The 23,632-nt window shown below is 48.5% G+C and overlaps 1 protein-coding gene across 1 annotated transcript in view; it reads right to left on the minus strand.

Annotated features, from left to right (window-relative positions):
* Positions 1 to 23,632, minus strand: part of LOC8034943 (degenerin unc-8) — a 41,859-nt gene that overhangs the window by 15,362 nt on the left and 2,865 nt on the right. Inside the window, exons 4-10 of the mRNA XM_040502962.2 lie at positions 22,619 to 22,719; positions 19,157 to 19,281; positions 18,400 to 18,560; positions 16,734 to 16,829; positions 15,203 to 15,341; positions 9,695 to 9,767; positions 8,777 to 8,840 (exon numbers count right to left, since the gene is read on the minus strand). Coding sequence (XP_040358896.1) covers positions 8,777 to 8,840; positions 9,695 to 9,767; positions 15,203 to 15,341; positions 16,734 to 16,829; positions 18,400 to 18,560; positions 19,157 to 19,281; positions 22,619 to 22,719 — 759 coding nt within the window. The remainder of the gene's footprint in view (positions 1 to 8,776; positions 8,841 to 9,694; positions 9,768 to 15,202; positions 15,342 to 16,733; positions 16,830 to 18,399; positions 18,561 to 19,156; positions 19,282 to 22,618; positions 22,720 to 23,632) is intronic.

A 23,632-nucleotide genomic window follows, 5' to 3' on the forward strand; every position in this document is an offset into this window, starting at 1 on the left:
CGTGGCATCCTTTGTGACGTATTGTAAGGCACTGCGAACATTTTCATTGTGCGGTGTGTCGCTGGGAAAGTGGCGCCATTGCCTTCCCTGCCTGCTAGCAGGATACGAAGGGATACTAACATACACGCGACCAAAACCTCGCAAGGCGATTGGTTTATCGGCGCCTGTTGCCCTAGTAATCGCCATTTTTGTCCTTTAAAATTTTCGAAGCTTCCAAAGGGTCGTTCTAAACCAGCCGGTCCAAGATCCCCGTGGAGCATCATCGTATAGTGAAAGCGTTCCTCGCCAACGTAAAGCCTGGTTCAGACAGTTGCGTTTGTCTGCGTTTGACTGCGTTGCGACTGCGAGAAGCCAGGACATACCTACTACTTACACCGCATGAAATGATGATTCCTTGAATTGGATTCCACGCTTCATACGAAGCACAGATGTGCCGGTGACTCGGTTTCGGTTCTCGACACAACGCAGTCAAACGCACTCAAACGGAAGTGTCTGAACTGTGCATGCAACGCAGATATCACTCGTGCTTATCACCACGAATCTCTTGTTCTTTCTTGTTGTTCTTTCGTATCCAAAAACAAGATGACTAGTTTTCGATGCCTCCAGGCACCGATGCCGCATGCGGCGGCGGTACACCAGGATGCCCGCTCGTTTTGCCGGTTTGCACTGGATAGCGATATATCTCGGCATACAAGAAACGCAGCTACCCGTCACCAGCGAATGTAGATCGGCTCACCAACAAGGGAGAGGCCAAGGAGAAACTTCTCCTTCCACGAGCCAAAATGGCGACCATATACGGGAAGCTTGGCGCCGCTTTCCCAGGATCTAGTGACTTTATCTACAGCAAGGCGACTGGCCGCCGCCGTGTCTCTGCTGCTCGTGCCGGAAATTCCGTGCAATTGTAAGCTTGCCAAGGATATGCTCAATTGCAAGCTTGCCGAGGCTATGGGGCACCAGTCGTGGCGCATCCATGATCACGATTGTCTACATCACCGAGAGTTACAGGGACATTCGTGTGCCGTTTCACTGTTTCACGTCCCAGCGAAGCCAATGCGGTGTCATGTCAGTGTCACGTGAACTTGGAGAGGGGCTGCAGCGACGCGTGGGACGCCCCGTCACTTGACACGTTCAGGGCGTCAGAATGGCTGCGGTGGCCCGCAGCGTCCACTGCGCTGCGTCGTTCACTGAAGAGGATGATCGTTTCCTGACGTTACGTAACGAAACGCTGATGGGAGCATGGGCCTTAAACGCTTAAACGACATTTCCAAAAAGAGAAAGAAGAAAAAGACATCAACAACCGGACAACGCACGAATATTAGGACTTGAAACGATTGGCGAATTTCACGGACTATAGAGGGCGCGCTATCGTTCCTATCAAAATGGCTACCATCTGGATGATCGTCGCAGAACTGCCGTAGTAGAACAGCAGGACGACGCTGGGTCTGCGACGCGTAAGTAATGCTAATATCTTGTGAAATACGAGCGTTAGGAAGAGCCTTATAACCCCCCGCTTGCACGTCAAAAAAGTGTATATAAACACGCATGTTTCATTCTGAAACCGGTCATCCAGGAGCTAGGGAGCGCTATTCTCACATCGCGGTACCACATCGCCGAAAGATGCAAATATAACAACGCAATTAAAAAATAAATGCAAAGAAAGAAAGACCTTAGAGCGTTTGCGCTGTACACGAACTCAACTCGCTGCCGTCACGCCATGCACTGTGGTGGCGCTGCTGTCGGCACTGCGCATGCGCATAAACTTCATCTCACGCAAATCTTATCTTAGAGAGACCTCATTTGAGGTTCGCGTGCGATACATACGCTCGTCTCTCGGAAATGTCGGTAAATATATATATGGTGCATGCGCACACTTTGCTCGCGAATATTTCGCTTCGTTCCGATCAATCAGTACTCCGGATTAAAGTCTACATAGCTGCTTCACGAGCTTTGCTCCGTTAACGGGTGTTCGCCAAAGACAATGGGTATCGATTCAGGAAAAACAAATATCGCGTTGGCAGCCCGCAGCCTTCAAGCGGTGTCGAAACACAGGGTTGAGGGTGTGAATGAGGGCGTGTTACTTGCGAGTTACCATAGGGTCGGTGTTTTACTGAGTCTGGCGCCTTGGCACTGTGCGGGCCGCACTGTTAGAGATCATTGTTCGTCAACGTCCCCCGCCGAGTAAATGTTTTTTGGCTAAGGGCTCGGGAACGTGGCAAAGCTTAGCGACAAACCCATATCGTTATTTCTTTGGGAAGAGTTTGGTGAATGTGCGCCCAGAGAAACACTCTTTTTGTTTGCCAACGACAGGCAACGTGGTTCACACTATAGGGTCACCAGGATAGCCGTGCTTCATACGCCTTATAGGACAGCTAAAGTCACCGGATCTTGAAAAAGAAGCGCCACTGCCTTCCCTGCCTGCTAGCAGGACACACACAAATGCTAACCTGCAGACGACAGAAAGCTTGCAAGGAAATTCGCTGATCGCTGTTCATTGCCGTGGCAATCGCCGTTTCTGCCCCTGTTCAAATTTTTGAAGTCTCGAAAGAGTCAGAACCAGTCGCGCCAAGATAGCTATGGAGCGCCATCGCAGTGAAAGCGTTCCTCGCCAATATAAGCGCCTTTGATACTGTGCGTGCAATCGACCCATTAATAAGGCTTACCTCCACATGTCTCTTAAATGGCACTGGTCTTCTTGCGTATTTCAAGACGGGGGAATTCTTTTTCAATGCCGCCGGGCACCGAAGCTGCCTCTGCTGACGGTTGCGAAGATGTGCGCTTGTTTTGCCGGTATGTAAATAACAAAATCTCGGCATAAAAAAAAATGGCTCTCCAAGAATGGGGAAGTCAAGGAAAGACTGCTCAATGCATCGACCAAAATGGCGACCGTACGACCGGGAACTAGGGATCCAATGACTTCAAGGGCAGCCAGCTCAAGAAGTAAATGAACACATCGTCTTACAATAACGTAAATCAGCGTCCAGTGTGCTTGCCTTTGGCTAGCCAACGCTGGCCAAAGTCGGACGCGTCGTTGTGGAAGTGGACGCTGAGAGCGGGGAGGCGGTCGCCTGGCGATGACATAGCGGTTCCGACGAGGCTTGCTGCACGCTCAGGCCTGAGATTAGAATCAATTTTCCCCGAGCGTACCGGAAAGAACAGAAGGGTGACCGCGTGCGGCGCAGTCTGTTTATACTCCATTCACCCTTAAGCTGAGAACTACTGCGTGGTGCACGTTTAAGACCCCAGACTAGCCGCACTGGCTAAATCGCTCATCTACAGCTGAGACAACAGACGCCCACTGAGGCAGACTAACGTCTGGCTGTATAAGCATACACACAACAATTTGCTTTTTTCTTTAAGCTGAGACTGCAGCCAATGCCAGAAGCACGAGAACTCCAGGTTGCTGCTCTGAAGTTTTCTTCCGGAGAACGAGCAAAACGCGCTAGAAATGCGCGCTTGCTCGTTCTCCGAACCCTCCCCCCCCCCCCCCCCCCTCCCTCCTCTCCCTTTGGATGCGCTGCGAATAGCGCGCTCAAATATGGCACCCAGTGCACATTTTATATGCATAGCTTGCAGGTTTCGCCATTGCTGGGCACTGGCGGTCATTTCCACTTGCTGGTTCCTTCGAGCTACTACTTCTGCGGTGGGAAACTAACACTGTGGGTTCCGAACGCTTGTGGCACATAAAATACCGGCATGGCCGCGAATGACGTTAGGGGCAAGCTATGTATGGGCCGCAGGAAGTACAGTCCTCAAATATTACTGCTAGGCGATATTGTCACGCGTTAACGTCACCAAGCGGTAAGGCTCGCAACTACAGCACTCTAAGAACAAAAGAAAAGGTATATTCTTGCACCCTTTGTCTCATATACATTATATGAAACAAAGGGTGCAAGAATATACTTTTTTTTTTTAGGGCTCCGTGTTTTTGGGAGTTTATTTTTCGTGAAATTCGGAGGGTGTTTTTCGGAGTTTATTTTTTAGCAAAAATTCGGTGTTTATTGGAGTTTATTTTTCGTAAATCCACAATTTTCCAAAATTCGGAGATTAACTTCACTGTGTTTCTTATTAAAAAAATAATAAGTAATAACCGGATGCAAACGTATGCCAGATAAAAAAATAAAACGCGCTTGTATCAATTAAGATATCTTCAGTTGAATCTGGCGTTGGTGTCATCGGCAATACTAATTTGTCCCACGACAAAAGTCGCCCACAAGTGTGGCTTCGATAAACGTCGATACCTTAATATCAATCAACTGCCGGAGGTAGCCGCAAGGAAGCTCGTAGTCATCCCATCAATCTATCCGGCAGCCGCGCGAGGTGGTGTGGTTAAGGATATTATAGAGAAGTTTCAACTGCCCCTCCTCCCTACCTTATAGAATCTCTATGGTCCATAGCTTTCACTGTTACCCTTTTTCTGTGGTCTTTGATACGTATACTTTAGCTGTTTTGGATGTTATATCGCACCGTTATCAAGCCCCTCGTAAAAGTTGGGACCGTCAGTTCGACGGCAGTACACTACGTCGAACTGAAGTTTTTGGGTGTATTATATGGGACAAAAAGGTGTAAGATTACACCCTTCTTTTTTTAGACTGAGTACCTTTGACCGTGCATGAACTAATGACGTCACGAGGTTCGCTGGCCGACCTTGAAGCGAGGGGAAGAGAACTCGTGCTCACGTCTATTCGTTTCCGTATCCCTTTAACGCAGATGGCTCATTTTCTCCAGCCCCTAGTATTTTAACGAGCTTTACACGAAAGGCACGTTTTTTTTTGTTTTGTCTTGCTCTGCCATTCGGCGTTTTTTTTTATTTATTTATTTACCTTTGACATGGGGCTAAGGTATCAAAGTGCGTCTGTTTCCCGCATTTCATTTCCTCGAACAACTCGAATGTTCGAGGAATGTTAAAGTGCCAGCTAACTTTTAAGGACACACACACAGACAGAGACGAACAAAAAAGGCAGACACACCGCTGGCTTTTTGTTCGTCTCTCTGTGTGTGTGTCCTTAAAACGTTCAGCTGGCACTTTAACAAGCATGAACCAACTATAGCTCAGCTTCGAGCCATCACAAGTTCAAGGAATGCACGCGCGCCCGCGCGTGCACCGTCGGCGACCGCAGGAGCAGTGTGCGACGACGTTCAGCGACTGCGTGGTGCCCATGGGCTGGTGCGCGTGCAGACCGGGCTACGGACGCTCGGAGGACGCCTCGCGCTGCGAGCCTCGACCTTCGGGTGGGCTGCGGGCCCGCTGCGGCAAGCACGCCGACTGCGCCGCCCTCAACGCCCGCTGCGTCTACAGTCACTGCGAGTGCGGGCTGGGAATGGTGGCGCTCAACGGGGGATCGGGCCGTGAGTATACATACACCCTTTCCACGAGGGCGCGGCCATCTTGAATGTCGTCACGTCTGGTACGCGTCAAAACATTATTTTGATCTCAAAACCACCGAAAAAAAAAAAAAAGCGTGATTGTTACACATTTTTGTTCTGCCTCACTTGTATTTCCTCGCGTCTTTCAGGATGAAATGTCTTATTATTTTTGTTTCGACCCCCATACCAGATATAAAACCCACGTGACTGAGACCAAAGGAAACGAAAAACGTGTATAAATATCCTCTGCGTGTACGTCGTTTAATCATTTCATTCTGAGCTTGGCGCTTTGACATTCCCGCGTAAGCCCATCTCCCCCTCTCTCCCAGTTTTTCACCGTATAGGCAAAAGCGTGGCGACGACGTCACACCGGTCGTGGCTTTTTGTCTTTTCGTGCAGCGTGTGTGAATGCGACGAGAGCGCCCGAAGCGGCGCCCACGGTCATCAACCGCATTCCGCCGGCAGTCTCCCCCCAGACGGCGCTGCAGCAACAGGCCCAACTGGCGCCCGAAGTGCCCTCTTTCGGCCGCCCGCACAAGCACATCCGAGACGCCCCCATCGCCGTCGAATAACCAACACGTGGCGAGTGCCCCACCCCTGTAACGGCGGCGCGGCTGATTGGTCAATCGGGACGTCATTAAAGAGAACCTGCATGGAGAAAAAAAAATCCGATGTTGCAAATGTGCTTTTTGTTTTCTGCTTCTCCAGTCACAAAAGGCTCGTTGTAGAGGGGCGTATCGCATTTTCTTAGATATCCTGCCCGCTCTCTTGTCTTTGTCTCTTGTGTGCTACTTCATTTGTACCTACATAGTTCCTCCAACAACACCCTTCACTTCTTCCACTCTAGCAAAGCGAACGCGGGAGAGAAAGGCGAGTGAAGAGGATAAAACCACCCGTCATGGTGAGAAGAGAGCTTTTTCGCAGGGGCTTTGCTTCAGCTTTGTACGCTGCATCAGACTACAGGACGAAAAATGGGCGCATTGTATAGACGCTTTACACACGCGCCAAATTACAGCCGCCATTGCTGACCTTCTCTTGTCTTACCGAGATGCCGAGCAACTGAAACGGTAGTTGAAGATCCTCTACAAAGGCCGATGCTTTAGAAAAGGACACAGTTGAATCTAATATGGCAATAACCTGACCTGCTATGGTAATGATGAAGTGAAATAAACGGAATAAGGGGAAACAAAAACTGAAGGTCAGTTATGGCGGCGTCCATGCACAGCTGCTGCAAAGCGTCTATAGTTCCGCAAATAAAGTCGGGAGGCACAGAATGTGCAACCACGGATAGCGTGTCACGTGACGCGGTGATACGTGACATCACAACCAACCACGTGACCATATTGGGTGACGTGACATTACGGCGTCGCAGCTTGAACGCCACCGACTATAGACAACAATGTAAATCCCTAGTTGGGAAGTTTCCGCGTCGGCTGAAAAAAGTCAACGCCCAGCGCGGATTAGCCACCAATGTCTCACGTAGGTGACAGAAAATTCAGCACTACGGCGTTGTTATATAGAAAAGTGTTGGCTTGAAGCAGTTCCCTCTGAGTGAATTGCGCGTGAGCGCGGAGCCTTGTTGTCCTCTCCTAGTTTTGTTCTTTTCCTCATTCACTACCCTCACAGTTTGAGCAGTTTGAGAGTGGAGTATGCTCAGAAGATTATGTTCTTTGCTGAAAACCGAGCTTGAACGTCGGCCTTTAAGGGCAACCGCCCCGACCACAAATACGAGCATTTGTCACTTCCTTTGATTAAAATATTCTCCACAAAATTCCAGATTAACTAATAGTAAAATCTAAGTAAAAACTCGACGTCGTACCTTTTTCCTTCTTTTTTTTTTTCTTTTGAAGTGCCCGTGAAATCACAGGTTTTAACGCAAAATTCCTCATATTCTCTCATTCGCGCGACGACGATGGCCTCTCCCCCACCAAAGAGGCGGAGCGGACAAATTTACGCGTATATGGTGAGGTCACTCCGCACGCCTTTCAAGATATCCCACAATTGCGTGGTTGTTACGTAATTTGAGTGTGAACATTGTTGCCTCTCTTAATTCTGTTTATCTTGCTTTTTCTGTTAATGCTGTAGTCTGTATGGTATGTTGATAATTTTCTTTTTAGTGCTGCAAATGCCAATGTGGGGGCCTGTGGCTTTGTCAAGCTGGTCTTGTGACCGCTTTTTCCGCAAGCCTCCAGTATCATGTACTCTGTATTTGATGCAAATAAAAACCAACAACAACAACAATGTCGCGTGCAGTGTGTGGAAAACCTGGTTTTTTGAAGCGTTGGACCACGTTGCCAACATGCCAATTGGGCATGTGGGCCCCCCAGATTGACTCCCCCGTGGTCATTTCCCACTTGGCTACCCCGTGAACATTTCCACCATGGGGGAGTCAAGTGCAATTGGCCACGCGAGCGGCGCTCCGCCGCTGATAAAAAGCCGTCGCGACGTATGCGAGGGGGGGGGGGGGGGGGGGGGTTAGGTCGCGGCGCGGGCGATAAGAGTTAATGAATGATTACGTGTTGTTGAGCCAGTGCGTTGCGTCATTCTCCGAGACGGCTAGCCGCGACGGAAATCCCACAAGCGTTTGAACCAATGACGTCACAACGATGAGCAAACATAATTGAGTGGATTCCTCGTGATTTGGGGTTGGAAATGGTGCCAGCGGAACAATAGAACTTGTCCTCCTTTTTTCACTCCTCATGGACGAAACTATATCAGTTATCACAGCAATCTATACAAACATGATTTATTAACCGGGCCAAGAATGCATAAAGGACAGTTAATTACTTTTATTTTAGCACGATTAGTGTTAAGAGTGTTCATGTAGCTTTTCGGTTGAGACGGGACAAAGGCTGAAGGCTTCACGATTTTGCAGAGCCATTCGTCGTAATTCGAAACGTGCTTCGTCACTGCTCATGTTTAACGGCCGATCGCATCATTCGTCTCCAGAATGCGAGGACTGCACTTCAGTTGGCTCATTGAACGACGTTCTTAAATTCGTTATATTATCAGGGTGGAGCTTGAAGCCGTTGTTGAGATTAAGGCATTAGTCTTCATCATCTTAGCACCGAAGTATTATATATTTCATTCCTAATTTTTAATATTTTATTCTTAATTTTTTATTCTTTATAATTTTGAATATTTCACTCTTAATTTTTAGGCCACGGACCCTGCAGCGTATTACGTGCCGCATAATCATGATTTCATTTCGGGGCAACCAGGCAGAATATAGATCGTGAAGAACTGTCTTGAACTGGAAACATGACGACTCGGCGGCTTCAGAACGCCCCTCCCAGCTTCTGTTCAGGTGCTAATATATGCGTGATTATACCCGCCACTTCTCTGGGGAACAAAAAAGGCTGACTTCCTAAGAAACAACTCGATTTGCACGACTGGGACGCGGTAAACTCACCTGCATGAAGAAGAGCTCATCGGGCCACGGATCCTGGGTCACTGAAGTCTCGAACTGCGATTCGCTGCATCAGAAAAGTAACGCCTCCTTCATTCGTCGCTGCCTCTACTGAAGTTAGTTACTCCCCTTTGTGGACGTAGTTTACAGAAATTTTGGGAAGCAGTTTCTCTATCTTTTATATTAAAGAATCAGACCGCATACACCTGAGAAAGAAGCTACCCGGAACTTTCAAATATCAAGAGAGGCGACATCCCCAGCTTTCGTTTCTGCACTCTAAAAAAAGTGTGTGCATCTACTTTCACGCACAACACTGGGAGAGCCAATCACCGCAACTTACGGAGGCAGCTCAGCGAATGACGATGCCGAAACATATGTTTAGACCAAAAAACGCAGTCTGAGTTGTGACATTAAGCAATGCAAGCGTGACGTTTTGCATTGCTTAATGTCACAACACGGACTGCGTTTTTTGGTCTAAACATACCTTTCGGCATTGTGACTCGCTGAGCTGCCTCCGTGAGTTGCGGTGATTCGCTCTCCGAGCGTTGTGCGGGAAAGCAGACTCACGGGCTTTTTTTTAGAGTGTGGAGGCTGCTTTTAAATATCTAGAAAAGCAGCGTCCCTATTCTTTGTTTCGCATAAGGTTCTTTGATATTTCTAAAGAATCGAACTCCTTATTTTGTGTCTTGTGAAACTAGCTAACAAAGGTTAGGGAAGCATGCTCGATAGCTTTCTATCGGGATGAGTCTTTCGTTTACGGAGTACCCTTATTGTGGATTACTTGCTCTGTGTGCGCAACGAAACGTCTACACGTCCCACAGATATACAAATGTTCGAAACAGTAAACGTGTAGGGGAGTTTTCACGGGTTGCAGTGCTTAGAAAACTGACTTTGGCTCTTTTCGCAAAGAGGCCTACTCACAGGCATGGCTTTCGGCACTTTTTCTTCTGACAGCGTTCGGTCGCGTCTAGCACCTTCACCCAGCACCGAGTCACTGCGTGATAAGAGTAGAAAGTTGGAAAATATTCACTAAATAAGTGATCTATTACACCCTTAATTCACTAAGACCAGGGGTCGTCAACCCCTGGTCGACGTCACACCACCACCACTTCCTGCCGCTTCCTCACACAGAGTCAAGGGCCACTCGGCAGTTTTGACCTCAAATGGGGTTAGACAGGGACAAGGAACACTTCCAATTGGCATTATCCGCATCCTTACACTTGAGTAGAGAATGTCTTCGCTTCCTTTTGGCCTTTTCCTCAACTCCTCCTCCCCCCTCCCCCCCCCCCCTCCCACACACACACACACACAGAAACAAACACACAACACCTCGGGATTTCCCGTACGGCCCGCTCCGTGTCGGCTTCATCATGGCTCGGCCCGTCGCTCCAAAAGTTTGCCACCTCCTGACCAGAACGAACGCAAACTTTTTCTTTTGTATCAGGGATCTTCGAACCCCGGCCCGCGATTGGCCGCGGTTCTAGCAGTGACGCCCGGCCCTCGACCCGTTTCCGATCGGCCCGCTGCTAGCGGTGCAAACTTAACAGCGTGCAAAGAAACTGCGCTGGGACACCTACCAAACGCTTCATATTCATTTTGATTTAATATCCGGCTGATAGTTTTGTGTCACATTTCACGTTATCATCACCGGCATCTCCATTTCTAGTCCCCTGTTTTATGCCTGTGTAATTACGTTAAAGATTATTTTGCGTTTTCCTGTGTCATCAGGTTGACATATTGCTATAATAATTCTTACCATTTCTGTTAGTCTTCTGATATTTGCAAGCGTGCCAACTTTCCCAAGTGCCTCGATTTATGCCCGGTGAGGTTTCCGGTCTGCAATTATTATATGTCATAATTAGCTAGATATTCAATTGTACTATAGACGATTGCAAGTGGGGCGACAGGCCGCCGCCATGTCCCTGCTCGTGCAGATCAGTCCGTGCAAATCCAAGCTTGCCAAAGCTACGCTCAAGCGCTCGCCTCACGTGCTTGAACACTTAGGCGCCAGTCGTGGCGCCATGCTTGCAATTGTCTATACATTGAACTGTATTACTCGCGAGTCCCGGTATTGGCCATGTAGGTTTTCTATTATTGCACCTTGGATACATTTTTTTACTCCATTTTTAAATTGTTTAGTGATAAAATGCTTTCGTTTTGTTTATTTATGTTTTTTTATTCCTTTATATATAGGACTTGCTTATTTTCTGACCCTCGAGGCTGCGACAGATACCTACCTAGCCATATAGTTTGGAAACTGCGTTATTTTATGAATGGTCATGAGTTTGTCTTGTGAAGGTGGCTTTCCCACTGAAAGAGGCCTCATGAGGGAAAGCCAAGTCGTTTTAAGCTGGGCATTCGGTCGACGGTCGGCGCAATGGAGGCAGGATGGTACGCACATTTTAAGCCGCTTGTATTACGCTATTCGTCACCTAGTTTTTGTGACGTAACGCTGATCCGGAGCATGCGCAGATGTGCCGATTTTTTTTTTGATGAAAACTGAGTTATTGGGCAGGAGCAGCGTTTGCAGCTCCCGCGGCAAATTTCGCCTGCTCATAGTGAGCTTACTCCGTTGCACCATACATCCTAGTGTATAGTGAAAGTAAGAGCACATAAAAGCGCACAAAAAAAAAGATACTAAACGCGCAAGGTCACTGTGCATTCACGGTCGTTGATTGGTTTAGGCGATCAGAGCACACACACACAGAACGATGACGAATGTCGTGACGCTACACTTTTGTCTCTCCTCAAGTTACCTCATTAACTCGTAGCGTGAGCGAAATCCCAAAGGACTGAATACCAGAACGCAGCGACTAGCGCATAAGGAATGACTCAGCGAATGACGCCCGCTAACTTGCGTATAAAAAGCTATCTTTTGAAAACACTACCGAATGCCTCTGTTACACCCCAACGTTGAGCCTAGCAGGCGTGCCGTAGCGCAGCGCACACAGATACTGACTGGTTGAAGAGGTCGTCGAGTTCCCGCTCGCCGGCCAATGGAAAGGTGCGTGTTCTGAGCTACGTCGCACTCGATGCCTCCACGCCGGAGTGTGACAGATCCTTTATTACGGCTGCACCGCTACATTACTGTAGCAGATCAAAGTCGGTTGACAGGCTTCCTAGACTGCCTAAAGCCTTTTCATGGCACCTCCGTTCGGTGGCACTCGCTACACTATCAGCCCGGCCCATGTATATGAACAGAAGTGACAAAACAGGTGGAATGGTGGGTTCACATTGCCCTCGGTGAAAAGTGACTATATTGTTTGTTTCGTTTTAACGGTGAACGTAAGGTTTGCGCAAAAAGAGCGTCGTTCTGAAATAGTCTTTCTAGGTGCCCGTCGGAGTGGTGCCCTCTGGTGGCGTTAGGATCGCAACCAGAGGCACCGTTACCTGGTCGCGTGCGGAGAACGGGGAACGACCGTTATTGGAACGACTCTGGCACCGTTGCCTGGTCGCGTGCGGAGAACGGAGAACGACCGTTTTTGGAACGACACTGTCCGTGGAGATTGTCAACTGCGAGATCTACAAGAAATTTGGTCCGTGTCACTCAGGCAGTATCGTTTCCGGTGGTTGAATACGGCGGGCGGTGTTGACCTGCTCCTGAAAATAGAAAGTTTTGGTATCTCGTTCCGATACCTCCGATGCCCCCGATAATGATAGGATGCATGCGCAAAGGCGGCTGCGGAGTATCGGGTATCTTTATCGGAGTGATCGGAGCGATCTGCCGAGGTTTTTTTATTTTTATTAAAGTCTGGTTCAGATATTTGCGTTTGAATGTGTTTCTGTTTACAGGGAGATTAAACGCTGGCGCCATATATCGTGAAGCCCTTGCTGATTCCGCATCTGTGTTTTTTTTTTTTGTTTTTTTTAAACTGTGGGTTTGGAATACTTCTGACCATCTTATAAGCAGGCTTCCACGTCTTCGGTATTTTTTTTTTCGACTTTAGGGATGTTAGTTCGAGTTTATTTTGTTTTGTACAATAGAATCCACGTTTTTCGCTATTCATTTTGGGTATCGTAGGGACAATCAAGGTTTATTGCGGCTTATATTGATAAAAAATAGAACACGTGCACGAGATTCTTTGACCTCAAGGGAACATATGCGTAATCCGAATATTTGAAAAAACGCCCGCGTACTAATAAAAAAAAAAGAAAAGAGAAAACGAAAAAGAAGGGAAAAAAAGTATATTTTAGGAGCAAGAAGTCTCACGCAGGATTTACTGGAGCTGTGCTCGGGGTCAACACAAAGTAAAGCTGTAGTTAAAATGTTTTCTTCCCGTGAAGCTCGTATTTTTCTTAATCAAGAACAGCTCCGATTTGGCGTTTTTTGGGGTTTTCCCTTGATATTTATGAGACCGGCACGGCGGGATAAATTTCGGGGTTTATCAGTCTTTACCGAAAACAGAAAACCCTTGTTATGAGTAGGGTTCCGTGTTTTCGGTAAATACCGATAAACCCGCACAAATCAACCCCCAAGCCGGATTTATCACAATCTGGGAATAGTGTAAAACCACGGAATTAGGGCTTTCCTTCGCATAAAAACAAACAAACAAAAAAACACAAGTTTCTGGGGAAAAACTATATTCAACTACAATTTTATTTTGTGTTTACCTCGAACACAGCCACGCTGAACAGTCCGCCAGGAGGCTACTTTCTTTGGACACCAGTCCCTTTATCTCGTTTCCTTCTATTATAGGTACCGGGACGTTTTTCAAGTATTCTGGGCTCGAGCATGATCTCTGCAGGCTGAAGAATTCCATGCTCTTGTCCTGTTTGTTCAACATGAGGCCCGAAACGCCGATTTCTCGTCCGACACCTAAAATTGAAACCGAAAAACACCGAATCTGTTGCAAAATATACACCCCCCCCCCCCCCCCCCCCCCCCCAAAAAAAAAAAAAAAAAATCTTTCAAACCTGAAAAAAAAAAAAAAAAGTTTGGAAACAGGGAACTTTAGTTATGAACGACCATTTCGGGTAACACAAAGGCGCATGTAGATTTGATCTCGGAAACACCGCAAAGCCTTCAAGAGGCACTGACACCCCAAAGGCCGCATTTTTTTTTATTGTCTAAAACGATGTAAGTTATAGTCATAGACACGCAAAACAATATCGCATCGTGAAAAAAAAAAAAAAAACTCTCCACGCGCGCGCGCTTTTTTATTTTTCGCGTTTTTCTTTTCCGCTTTTCACCTCCTCGCTTCGTTTGTTTCGTGACGTCAAAAATCGTGAAGTTTAGAAGCTTTGCAGGCAACATTTTTATAACATTTAATAATGGCAATTGTAAAACATGTTTTTTTTTTTTTTTTTTTTAACGCAATTGCGAACGCACTACGGCCCTTCTTTTTGAAATACCGAAAATCGGAGTCCAATGTCATCTCGCCTCCCATGGATTTGTATCCTCCCTCGGAAAACATGGCGGCGCTCGACGCATGTAGCAGAGGATGATCGGTGAGTCGGGGAATCGGGGGAAGTGGTCTCTTTTAGGTGCCAGACGACCTCTCAGACTTCGAAAAGGAAATCGTCAAACGGCCAAAACAACTGGGTTCGGTGTCTGTGGGTCGTAGTTTCGGTTGTGACTCCTCCGGGGCAGTCTTTCAGACGTCAAGCGTCGTCTGCTAGCTGCGATAGGCGGGCGACACGGCACTCACGGAATGAAACCGGTTTTTCCCCTATCTCCTTGTTTTTCCCGGTCCGCCGGCGCACTTCTCTCACGCTCCTCACCTCCTCGCTTCGGGTCGCGGTAGTAGCAGAGGCGGAGGCGTGAAAGAAAGTCGACTCTCAGGGCTCCGCAATATTTAACGTCACCACACTGGAGCGGATCGCGCAGGAACTTCAAAATCGGCTATTGGGAATTTTCTTCTTTTTTTTTTTTACTTTACAAATACTGAATTTCCAAGTTCAGAATTTTGAGGGTATTGTCCCGGCATCGTTGTGAATCGTTTCGGATAATAAAGAAAATTATTTTGATGTGTCACTGCCCCTTTCAGTCTGTTGTTGCGGACCGGAAGCGCGTTCGTGTGCCATTTTCCCACTGGCGCCACCTCGTTTCAACTCCGCGCACCGCGTCGCTGTGGAACGGAGAGAGTTGCATCGCAGTGGGTCACACCAATACCGCCTAGAAGAAAAGGCCCGCAACTTTCCACCCCAAACGTCATCGCAAGTGGGTCCAGGGGGCAGCGCCGCCCGTTTAAGTCAGTAGAGAGTTTTAGCAGATCGTCCTTTCGCCCCGATAACGGCACCCGATAACGATAGGATGCATGCCCAAGGCCGCCAGAGGGGAGAGGAGGTATCGTTATCGGGACGAAAAAAACCATCTGGCAAAACTCTCTACTATCTTCTAGGTGGTCACCCCCGAACCGGTAAGCGTAGGCCGTTAGACGTGCAATCACGCGGCGAGTCTTAGCGGCTCTCGCTCCCCTTTATACTCACATGGGATGTCGGTGTCGCAGAACCGCCTCTTGCCAGACGGCTGCACGTCCCATTCGACGTCGTAGGGGAGGGCCACGTCCGTCCGTATGCAGCGGCACAGCTTGAGCGAAGCGTTGTACGCGCACTCTTTCTCGCACAACTGCGAAAGCACGCGAGGCACTCAGCTGACGCGTCGTCACGGAACGCGCCTTCGGTTGGCGTGTGTAGCGTCTTATCCTGCCCCCGCGCATCAAAACTGGTTCCGAAGTGGCCACGAAGGACGTTGCAAAACTCGGAGTGTCATGCTGTTTGACGACGCCACTTTGGAACCTCGTTTGAGTTATGGGCGGGATTGGACGCTAAACGGACCAGTCGGAGACGCGTTTCGGGGGTCCGATTTTTGTCACCGCGAAGTGAGAGCGAGATGTAATGTGCCTCTCGCGGAGCGAGCGAAGGTAGCGTTCGTAGACGGTTCGTCTGCTAACGCGAGCCAAGAGCGCGATTCGTCTGCTACGAAACGCCATTCGCAGACGTGAAGAAAACGAGATGACACCGTACAGTGTCCGAGACCGAAAAAAAAAATGTTCATCGTCTGCTACGAATATCGCACGCGGGCTGAAATTGGGATCGTCCGCTATTTTACGTTGGAAGCCACTGACAACTCGCACCTAATTTGCGAGTCTCAAGTTCTGCTGCCGTACACAAGCTGAAGTCGACCGGTGGTTGAAAGAGTTTCTAAGGACAAGCACGACAGACGCCGCGAGGACTCTCTCTCGCTATTTTCTGTTGGCGAGACGTTCTCACTCACCAAAGTATTACCCGATTGTGGACCCCAGAAACGGGTCAAAGCTCTCTCAATGGTTGATTGCGTGCAAGCTGTGACGTCACGTCAAATCAACAGCCGGGAACGCTCTTGATCTCACTTTGACGAAAATCGAACCCCGTGGAACCTGTTCTCGACTGCTCTCACCGCCTGGCGAGCTCAAAAATGGCGGCGGCTGCCGGGATGGGATAGAAAAAATATTGGAGGGTGCAGGTATTGGGCAAAGAGGAAAGCTGAGTGCAATGGTTCGCGTTGCCTACAGTACAAGGGAACTTTAGATGCACGTAGACAATAGAAACAGACGATAAAAAAATGCATAAAAGGGAAGGTATCAATCCTTCCTCCTCCTCTTAGTTTTGCTATAATTATTAAAAAAAATGACAATCTGTCCTTTAATATTTAAATTAGATGTGTTCAGAATGTTGAAATTAACGCGTCTATAAAGTAGCCTGCGATTATCCTTTTTTATATATGAAAATTTCTTTTATTATGTATACTCTGTATATTTTAACGCAATGCTGCATAAACACAGGCAGGTTCTTGTATTGAGCAAACAAAGTGCTAATCCGACGCTATTAACCAAGCAGCCACAAAACCCGTTTATAACCAACTTTTCTAAGCAATTCGTATAATAAAAATAATTAAAGCCAGCTTTTTGTTTTGCCTTTCAAATGGTTCTTTAACTGCTTTTCGAGTTCCAGTATGCAATCCCTGTAAGTGCACACTAACCTGTTTCGTCATCTTCATCACGTATCTCTCTCGTCGAATGAAAGGGTAGTTCACGCACCGGGTCCAGTAGGGTTTGGGCAGACGTTTGGTGATCATCTGGCACAGTGGAAGGAATATTAAAAGCAAAAAACTATTGTTCCGTGATCAGTTCATTTGGTCAAACCTATAGGGAGTATTCACTGGCGGCCATATCCGTGTGCGCTGCTGCTAAGCGCGTGCTGACGGCGAGCTTCCGCAGTCCTTTTGGAACGTGCATTTAGCACCATCAAGGTTGCCGGTATTAGCAGGCTATTCATGTGAGCTCGTTCTGAGCATGCGCTCTAAACAGCACCCACAAATATGGCGTCCAGTGAATACCTCCTATAGTTCTTTTTTCCGGTAACGGCACTCAGCAATAGGTGTTGGAAAACGGTCGGACACAATGGTTATAAGGTGGCGCCAAATAAACACCACCACCACGTACAAGACCGACGCCACCACGAAGACGAGGCGACGTCGTAAGTGAATCCCCGACCCGCGTCAAGTGGCAAAACACGCTGTAGTTCGACGAGAGACGCTGCAAAGCACGCCAAGCTGTACATAGACCCGTTCGCCTCGGAGACGCCACGTGTATGCTTAGCGCTCGTTGCGAGGGGGGACATGAAAGGCAGTTGCCACAAGCGCGATGTCCGCCTTGACAGCGGACTACTTGAGCAGCGCGGAGGAACACTGGACGGCGATAACGAGAATGTGGAAGGAGCTCCTGGCGCATTCTTAACTTGTATTCCGGTATAGTTTAGAGGCAAGATGCGCCGATGATAAGCACCGACGAAATCATTGCCTGACACTTTGCACTTGTTCCTTTATGAATGGATGAATGGATGGATGGATGGAGGAACGCGCCTGGACCTTTTTAAATGCGCATTAAACTCCCAAACACCTTTCAAATGGTTTTGTATAAAACACGCACGTCAAAAATTAGCTTTTCAAAAAAATTATTAGCGCAATATTTAAACTCGCAAAAATCATTTTAAATATAATTTAGTGGTGGACTTTCAGGACGACGTTTCAAAATGAAAGGAGCTCTCGGAATACGTGTTCTGCGCAGGGACTTAATACACACAAACACACACACACACACGCACGCGCACACACGCGCACACGGGCACACGCGAACACACGCGCACACGCGCGCGGACACACACACACACGCACACACGCACGCACACGCACACACGCACACACACACGCACACGCACACACCAACGTTTTTGGGCGTCCAGTGCCCTGGGGCTCCCAGTGTCTCTTTAATGAACCACTGCTCATAGCAGCGCCACCCCGGCGCACAGCACTAAATCACGGCGGGAAGTTTATGAATCGCCGCCCGGTGGAATTTGCTTTTCACAACGCAGAGTGAGCATACTTCAGCTTCCTCGTGCTGCCAAGCTTCTGCGTAGTGCATCGAAGCCAATGCCAAGCTTCTGTGCACTACGAAAATTAAAACATAACCGCGCGGGCAGCGCGTGCACAACCTACGGTTAGGCCCGTGACATTGGCCGTACGAAAACCGTCCTGACGCATGTTCCGAGCGTACGTGCGTATGAAGCAAACGTGCTTAGGAAATGCTTGAAGCATATGTCTCCAGTTCATTTCGTGTTTATGTCTGCTTCGAAGGCCGTTTGTATACCTGTCTGAGCGTGAAGATGTAGTTGTGCCCGGCGCGCAGGGGAATGCCGGACTCTTCGGGGTCCGGAATAACCTCGGGGTCGTGGAAGACGATCTGCGCCCCGGGCCACTCGTCCACCTGGGGGTACTCTCGCTGCTCCAGAAACAGGATGACCCGCAAGTCTAGAAAAAGAGTAATAAAAAAAGTGGAATTATTCGAACGGGTAGGCCTTTCTGACGTGCGCAGTAATATAAACACAATTTTTTACAGCGGAGCTATTAAGGGCTAGGTACCCCAGGATCGTGTCCGTGTATGTCGACACAAACCTACCTGGACATCTACCGCCATCTATAAGCGACGGCGGCAAGCACACAACCAGTATGGTTTCCGCCGCCGCTCGTAGATGGCGGCAACCTTTCCAGCTATAATAGAAGAATGGATAATTGGGTGCGTTGGTGGGAATTCATCGTAGGAAACAGCGCGAAAAACATACGGCGACAAAGAAGAAGCACACACTGTATCGAGTACAGCTCCGCTGGTCTTCCTTCTTCAGGAGAATGGAAAGGCTGAACGTTTTTTCGTTTTTGGAATAAACTGCTATCATGGTAAATGGGAAACTTACACCAGCTCGCCTCCGCCCTCACTGTGTTTGCGTAGTCCTTGTCTTCTAGGTAATGGATAAATACACTAGTCGGAATCGGTCGTAAACGCGGTTCATGCGGCACGTTGCCGTGTTAGCCGAGGGCGGCAATCGGAGTAAAAGTGCAATGTCACGTACCGATCTGTCGAGCAATCTCTTTCTCTCTGACACCAGACCCGGTCCACTCGACGTTGTAGGAGTAGCAGTTGCTGTAGCGTAGGTGGAAGAACTCGTCGCGGAATCCCAGGTCGTCCCTCACTTCCCTGCAAGGCAGCCGCGAGGTCGAGAAATGCCGATGTATACGACGTGAAACAAAGGGACTGATGGCCGTTTGAAGTGAGCGCATTAATCAGTTTCTGAACGTATCAAGCTACGATTTTAAACAGAATTGGCCGGAGAACGTGCATTATAGCTATTCAAATCTCAATGAACTAACTTACCCGAGTAAAAAGTTAGAAATCAAAAACTTGAAATCTCTACATATGGCGTTCGTCTGCAAACGAAACGCGTCTGATTGGCGCGACAGGTAACAGATGGAGGCACATAAGATCGCAGACGGCCACGACGGGCTCTGAGCCAGAAGTGATGCGCTTTTTTTCTGCGCGAATTCAATAAAACATAAAAAAATCAACACAAAACGAAAGAAAACAAAACATGTATTGTCTCGTTCTTTCAACAATCATTTCTGACTATAAGTCGTCGTCTGCTTTGCACTCTCTGATTGTTACCGCGTCTCTTTTCTTGTCTGCAACTTTTACCCGTGCTGTTATGGGGTGTAAGCCATTCCCATTGTGCGCTTAGCTCCCAGTGAGCGAGTGAAGGCTGCTCTCTGGTACGGGGAGTGCCAAAGGACAGAAGAGGTCCGTCGACGTTTTCGTGCCGTGATTCGACGGCGACCTCCGGGCTTCGATATTTCCGGCGAGAAGTTTGGGCATCGCCGCCTGGTGGAATCTTTTCACAACCCAGAGTGAGGATACTTCAATTTCCTTTGTTGGTGAAAACACGTGCAATGCCGAGCTTTTATGCATTATGAAAATTAAAACTTAACTGCGTGGGTAGCACGTGCGCTACCCATAATGAGAAAAACAGAAAAGGCCCTAGCGAGCTTCGCACCGCGAATACAGTTATACGCTGGGTGAGGCACCTCGACAAAGAGGTAAATTTCCAAAACTAGCCACCGACAATAGATCTGTCATCGCCGAAGCTGACGCTGAAAAATGCTGCACTCGGAGCCTCCGCCACGGAACCCTACGTGTCGGCGCTAGTTGGCGCTAGTGCCACTAAATAAGCTGCGCTTCAGAGTAACGACACTTGGCCATATTGTGTCTTAAAATAATAGTTGCCAGTTATCTGAAGCTTTATCTGAAATCAGGGGAAACGCTTTTCAGCCCTCCACACATGTCTAAACAATTCGCGACAGAGCAAAGCAATATTACGTGAGCTTCCTAACACCGAATCTAATGCTGAGGAAGTCGCACTTTTGAATCATGACGATTGGCAGTTGCGTCTTCTCTGCACAAGCCCCAAAATGGCGGCGTCCACGACAATATCGGGAACGGTGTATCGATACTCTAAGCGCGCTCATTTAGTGGCTCTAGTTTTCGCAGAGAGCACTGCCGCTATTTGTCGGCTGTTGCGCCAATCGGACGCCTCTCGTTAGCAGACGGACGCTAATAGGTAGTGACCTAAAGTTTATTTATTTCTAACTTTTTACTCGAGTAAGTTGGTTCAGCGGAATTGTTAAAACCTTGGTTCTTCTGCCACCCCTGTACGAAATTCGAGCCCCGTACTTTCAGAAACCGTTTTATACGGGCCCTTCAAACAGCCATTGATCCCTTTGCTTCACGCTGTTATATAAGTTGGGTCGGTTTCTGATAAGATCACGCTTCGAGCGTATCTGTGCTCACGCTATCCTCCACGTGCTACCACGATCCCGAGAGAAAGGCGGACGTGGTAGCCATCAAGGCTGATTCGGAGTACGCAGTGCCAGCTGGAACATGTAATTCGAATAGTGTGTTAAGCGTCCTATCGTGCCAATACGTCAAAAGTGGTCCCACAGTGGCAACGAATGACGTCACAAAACCAGGAGTGCCATGCTGAAAAGCACTAACGAACGCGAGTGTCGCTGTCGACACAACGTCCCGACACCTGGTGGCCGGCGACAACATGATACTTGTATGACGTCATTAGGCGGAAATTGAGGGACCACACTTTGGGACGCGGTAAACACACCAGTCGGAGACCCGTTCTATACGGCACCGTAATTCGGAGACTCGGGTCGGTTGCGTTCGCTGCAACCAAAACGACAGCAGCGAACGAGGAATACAGGAAGAACCCTGACTCGTGACGACTTCACGAAGCTATACTTCTTCCGTTGCTTCATCACGTTGTGTATTCGCGCAAACACTTGCGCCCGTGACTCTAACGTTGGTATCGTTTCTCTCGCTCTGAACGCAGCCAATGCAACTGTCTGAACCAGACATTGGGGACTTTTAGAAAACCGTTAGCGTGTTCCGCGTACCGCACTACCGGAGCCTTAGAAGCAGGCTTTTAAACGTGGGCCCCGCGGTCATGGTATCACCCGGGCACGCGCTGATAAACATGCTTCGAAGGCTCTGATAGTGCGGTACGCGGAACACGCTAAAGGTTTTCTAAAAGTCCCTGTTGTTACTTCCCACTTCGGTGCGATGTACGAACTCTTTTTCTAGAATCTTGCGTTTTTTCCACTAGTGCTGGGGGCGCGCGCGCGAGTATGGAAACCAAAGTGGCACTGCAAAGTGTTGCCGCATGCTCCTTTGTACCGCAGTCAGCGTCACCGCCTTTTTGTGAGGTCGGAAACATGACGTGGTGTATACATTGTGACCAGCGGCGTACTAACTTGTTTTTGAGGGGGGGAGGCAAATCAGATCCCTCCCCCCCCCCCCCCCGCCCTCCGCCAGGGCCGGGGGCGGTGCCCTTGGTATTCCTTGGGCGCCTCCGGCCAGTGTTTGCCCTGTTTAGTGGCGGGCTGTTTCGGGGGGGGGGGGGGGGGGGGGGGGGGCGGGGGGGGGGACGATACCTTGCCCCCCCCCCCCCACTCTGATAGCTGGGGGGGGGGGGGGGTAAGTGCCCCCCCTTGCCCCCCCGGTTGGTACGCCCATGGTTGTGGCGATGGGCCAACAGTTTTTACGTGCTCCAGGCAGGTGGGTTAAGTATTTCCATCAATATATGCGCACAAGCGCCTTTTGATTTTTTCAGTCAAATACTGTCGAACTGTTGGGGAAGAACACGTCGGGCATCCGTTTTACATTTTGCACACCGTGAGAGCATTGATTCTGGAAGCACGTACATTTCCCTTGCTCGAAGCATTTAAAAAAAAAATTGTTTCGTACTTTTGGAAACTTTAAATACGAAAATAGAGGGCCAATGCCATTTCATATGCTACTTGGAACGGACGATGCATACTCTCACTGAAAATTTTCTAAAAGCTTTTATAACGATTCCATAAAATAACGAAAGGTCCCTGTACTGTATAGTTTTCTTGATATATACATCCTGCAATTTAGTTATCTTGCCTCTCCGTGCACAACTAGTCCAATGATTCGCGAACGATCAACTCACACTGATCCGTTCACAATCTTGGACGTCTCGAAGATCATGGTAGCTTTTTGGTGGCCAATCTCCGATTTCAGGGTCTTGTTCATGGTGCGTAGAAGGACGTCCTGCGTCGGAATATGCGGCGGACGATTAATTGGTATCCTTTTCCCCAAGACACGCCCACCCAAGACAACAAGTGAGCTATTTTGATACTATATTCCGTCCAACTACCGTAAGAGGGAAACATCGCCTTGTCTGGTGTTCCAAGTCACCAGGCTCGATCTAAAATGGACCGTAAGAATCGACACCGGCAGGTAACAATTTAAACTTTGCATCAAAGGGGTATTTCACAGGTCAGTTTTTTCTTGCAAAAATTAGAGAGCTTAGCTTCCGTTTTGTAAAAAAGTAGGGCGAAAAATAGGGCAACGCAGGCGACCAAGTCGAGTGGCGGGGCGCGTTTGGCGCGAGTATTCATATATGGCGTTGGGAGCAGCGTCGAAAGCTGCAGCCGTCCAGCGAAAGAAAGCAGACGACACGCAGACGAAATCCGTTGGCAGCAAAAGCGCCGTCGTTATGCAGACGCCTTTTTTTAAACTTAAGTTTGCTTTTATTGTTCGCATTTATTATTTAACCAAAGGTACATTGCAAAAAGATTATGGTCACTTTAATAAATCACGGTGGTCACGAGCCGTCTCGATAAGGAGGAATGGCGAAACGCCGAATCATTGGATAGGCTATCAGTGCTTTGTTTTGGGTGCATTACGGCTCAAGTAAATACAATCAGGGGCTTCTGAGAAGGAGGAAGGGGGGGGGGGGAGGGGGGAGGGTGGATTGTCTACGGCTGGAGTCACCATCCTTTCTGCTGCTCATAGGTCCATCCGAGCTAGTTTTTTTTTTTTTTCTCCTTTACGATTTTCTATCTGTCGTGAAATTACTCCTTTCGGTAGCCCTTCACGCTACAAGGCTGTGCGAGCACACTGTCGAAGGCGACGCCACGCTAACGACAAGGATGCATAACGGCCTCTTCAAAGATAGTCT

This window comes from Ixodes scapularis, unplaced genomic scaffold (genome assembly GCF_016920785.2).
Source record: "Ixodes scapularis isolate PalLabHiFi unplaced genomic scaffold, ASM1692078v2 PGA_scaffold8__174_contigs__length_109621045, whole genome shotgun sequence".
NCBI lineage: Eukaryota > Metazoa > Arthropoda > Arachnida > Ixodida > Ixodidae > Ixodes > Ixodes scapularis.